This window comes from Triticum aestivum, chromosome 2A (assembly GCF_018294505.1).
Source record: "Triticum aestivum cultivar Chinese Spring chromosome 2A, IWGSC CS RefSeq v2.1, whole genome shotgun sequence".
NCBI classification, from domain to species: Eukaryota; Viridiplantae; Streptophyta; class Magnoliopsida; order Poales; family Poaceae; genus Triticum; species Triticum aestivum.
In genome coordinates, this window is record NC_057797.1 from 775,387,806 (window position 1) to 775,391,532 (window position 3,727).

The 3,727-nt window shown below is 45.9% G+C and overlaps 1 protein-coding gene across 2 annotated transcripts; it reads right to left on the reverse strand.

The window, feature by feature from the left end:
• Nucleotides 1-268: 268 nt before the first annotated feature.
• LOC123191137 (glutathione S-transferase U25) lies at nucleotides 269-1,276 on the reverse strand. Of its 2 annotated transcripts, none has more exons than XM_044603919.1 (2): nucleotides 953-1,276; nucleotides 269-626 (listed from the first exon to the last, which is right to left on the reverse strand). In XM_044603919.1, the coding sequence occupies exons 1-2, from the start codon at nucleotides 1,262-1,264 to the stop codon at nucleotides 291-293; spliced, it is 648 nt and encodes a 215-aa protein (XP_044459854.1). In that variant the 5' UTR covers nucleotides 1,265-1,276; the 3' UTR covers nucleotides 269-290. The 2 variants fall into 2 exon arrangements, with proteins under 2 accessions (XP_044459854.1, XP_044459853.1); XM_044603918.1 differs by having other exon boundaries at nucleotides 269-610; nucleotides 940-1,264.
• Between the last annotated feature and the right edge of the window lie 2,451 nt (nucleotides 1,277-3,727).

Here is a 3,727-nt window from a genome sequence, read left to right on the forward strand (position 1 = left end):
AACTTACGGGTTGTCCACTCATTGGCATGTCCGAGTGTTGTAATCCAACGGAATTGATTAATTAAAAAATAATAAGTTGATTTTAACAATGACAATTTGCTTATAATTTTAATTTCTACCGCATACCCCTTTCGTTCAATATAGTGTGTGTATTTCTTTCTTACGAAAGGTACATTTCATAAAGTTTGACCAAGTTGAGTGACAAAGGGAACACATACCTAGGAGATAAAGCCACAGCGGGCATATAACCAGATTACATGCATGCCTACATAGATAACCTAGTACTCTATTTAGTTGGCACCATACTCCTCCTGGACGATCTCATACACCTTCTCAGGATCAGTAAGTGCCTTGGCCACGCTCTCACGCTCCCTGCACCGGGCGGCCCAGGCCACGATCCTTGGGCAGTGTTCCTCGACGCTGAAGTCACCGTACTTCTCGTAGGTGTAAAACCAGGGGGTCAAGGTCACGAACGCAATGTCCACGAAGCCGAACGCCTCACCGCCGAAGTAGTCCTTATCACCGAGCTCTGAGTCCAGGGTCATGAGAGCCCCGATCATGTCTTTCTTGGCCTGCTCCAGGGCCTCCCCTTTCGTCGTCAACAGGCGGGTCTGACAGTCAATGATCTGCAATTTCACATTTGGAATGTTAGTCCTGCATCCTTTAATCGGAAAAATAGTTCATGCACCCTTGTGTTAAGCTAAGTTTACTTGCTGGATTCATGGTAAGCTACATATGGTTCATAAATCAAATGAACTAGTACTAGAATGCTTGTTACTAGGTGTGTAGATTCGTGTCATGTGTTGTTCACCTGTTTTCACTCTTAACTTCCTCTACCAATGAAATGTCGCGAAAAAAAAATTTAACCCCAACTTTGAGGAAGATAAATGAAGTGGCATGGTTTTGTTCTATTCTCTGTTGTCTTAATAAAGCGAGGTTCCTTTGTATATACCTTGTTGTCGATGTAGTCAGCCCAGAACCGGGCCTGCGCGCGGGCGTAGGGGTCCCGTGGGAGGAGCGGCGCCACCTCCGGCCATGCCTCGTCGATGTAGGTGAGGATGAGGAGAGATTCGCAGACAGGCCTGCCGCCATGGAGCAGGACGGGGATCTTCTTGTGGACGGGGTTGGATCTCAGAAGCAGCTCGCTCTTCTGCTCAAGGTTCTGCTCACTGTACTCATAGGCAACCCCCTTCTCTGCCAGCGCGATCCGGCACCGCTGCCCGAATGGGCTCGCCCAGAAGTCCAGAAGCACCACATCGGCCATTGTTTTTTCTCGATAAAGGGCGCTTTTATTATCTCAAAATGTAGCATCAAAGTGATACAGCATTAAGAGTATCACCCGGCCTCTGCATAACTAGGATGCACACAGCCAAACACCAGTAGTCTGATAAGTAGAAAGATAAAAGACCGACAATTCGGCAACAGTAGAGTCTATAGACCGACACTATGCCTATGTCGAAAGAGATGGTGGACCGAGCCGGAGATTATGCTGCCATCCATGTTGGGTAAAAACCTCCGTAGCCACCTGCTCCAACAACGTACACACCGCCTTGAACAGCGGTTGGTACTCCGCTCGTTGTAGCGTACACCACGTACGAAGCGAGTGCGTACAACGGAAAATAACCTGCAAAGGCAAAACAGTTTTGTCATTAAAAACAACATCATTTCTACATAGCCAAAGCGACCATAGTAAGGCATACGCTCCCACCCTTATTAGCGTTTTGTACCTATTTGAAATACCGTCCAGCCAATGACCAAAAATATTGGCAACACTTGTGGGTGGATACAAATTTGACGCTATTTGGATGGCTGACCACGTAGAACGCGCAAACTTACAGTGAAAAAAGAGGTGTTTAATTGTCTCGTCGTGAGTACAAAAACAACACTTCTTACTTCCCGACCAGTTGCGTCTTGCGAGGTTGTCTTTTGTTAGCACAACTCCCCTACGGAGATACCACATGAATATTTTGACTTTAAGTGGTACCTTCGCTTTCCAAATTATTTTGTTATTTCTCACCGGTACCTCAGAATGCGAGAGTGCACGATACATAGAGTCTACTGTGAAAGACCCCGATGTAGTAAGGTTCCAGCGAAACACATCACGACCTTGTGTCAGGATAATCGAATCCAGACGGGACAATAGATTATTCCATGACATAAGTCGGGTGCCAATCAAATCCCGCCTAAACGAAATATTTGGCGGGGATGAGCTGAGCACTTGCGCAATAGTATTATTCTTATCGCGTGCAATGTTGTATAGGGCTGGGTATTGTTCTCGGAGGCTAGCATTGCCTAGCCAGATGTCTTCCCAAAAACGAATCTCCGACCCGTCCTTTATCGCGAAAGACCCAAAGCGAAAGAGATGTTTCTTTGCCGCCATTAGGCCGGCCCAAAAGTGTGAGTCTCCAGTTTTCCAATATACCTGAGACACCGCCTTTTGGCCTATATACTTATTGCGCAGCATGGTTTGCCAAACACCATCCTCAGTAAGAAGTTTGAACAACCATTTACTAAGTAGGGCCTCATTCTTGACCTGCAGGTCATGAATACCGAGGCCGCCCTGGTCTTTCGGCCTACAAACCACACTCCATTTGGCCAGCCTATATTTTTTCTTTTCACCATCTCCTTGCCAAAAGAACCTGGACCTAAAATAATCCAGTCTTTGCAAGACCCCTTTTGGGAGCTGGAAGAATGAAAGCATATAGAGAACCATATTTGTGAGGACAGAGTTTATTAAAACCAGTCGTCCTCCAACCGAGAGCAACTTGCCTTTCCAGCTGCTCAAGCGTTTCTCTAGCCGCTCCTCTACATGCTTCCACTCCGCAATGGTGAGACGCCGATAGTGAATTGGTATTCCCAAATATTTGATTGGGAATTGTCCATGTGCACAACCAAAAAGGTCAGCATAATCGGCCGCTGCCTCAACGGCTTCTCCAAAGCAGAACAATTCACTTTTATGGAAGTTAATCTTAAGACCCGACATTTGCTCAAACGCTGACAGCAGAAGTTTCAGGTTTCTAGCCTTGTCTAGGTCATGTTCCATAAAGAGAATTGTGTCATCGGCATATTGCAGAACAGAGAGACCACCATCCACTAGATGTGGCACTACTCCTGTAATTTGCCCGTCCTGCTTGGCGCGCTCAATCAGAATAGCCAACATGTCAGCCACAATGTTAAATAACATTGGGGATATGGCATCACCCTGTCGTAGTCCTTTTTTTGTCTGAAAATAATGGCCGACATCATCATTGACTTTGATGGCCACACTACCTCCAGTTACAAAATTGTGGATCCACTTGCACCATTTATCGGAGAAGCCTTTCATCCTTAGGGCCTGTTGGAGGAAAGACCATTTGACCTTGTCATAGGCTTTTTCAAAGTCTATTTTGAATACTACTCCACTCATGTTTTTCCGGTGCATCTCATGGACGGTCTCATGCAGGATTACTACGCCATCGAGTATGTTCCTTCCTTGCATGAAAGCTGTTTGAGATGGCCGAACAACATGGTCAGCTACCGAGTTTAATCTATTCGTCGCCACTTTGGTGAAAATCTTGAAGCTGACATTAAGGAGGCATATGGGTCTGAACTGTTGAATCCGTTCGGCCTCCTTAATCTTCGGCAACAAGACAATCTCGCCAAAATTAAGTCTGAATAGGTCAAGTTGGTCGGCATGAAAACAATTGAACAACTCCAAAAGGTCGGACTTGATGATATCCCAGAAATT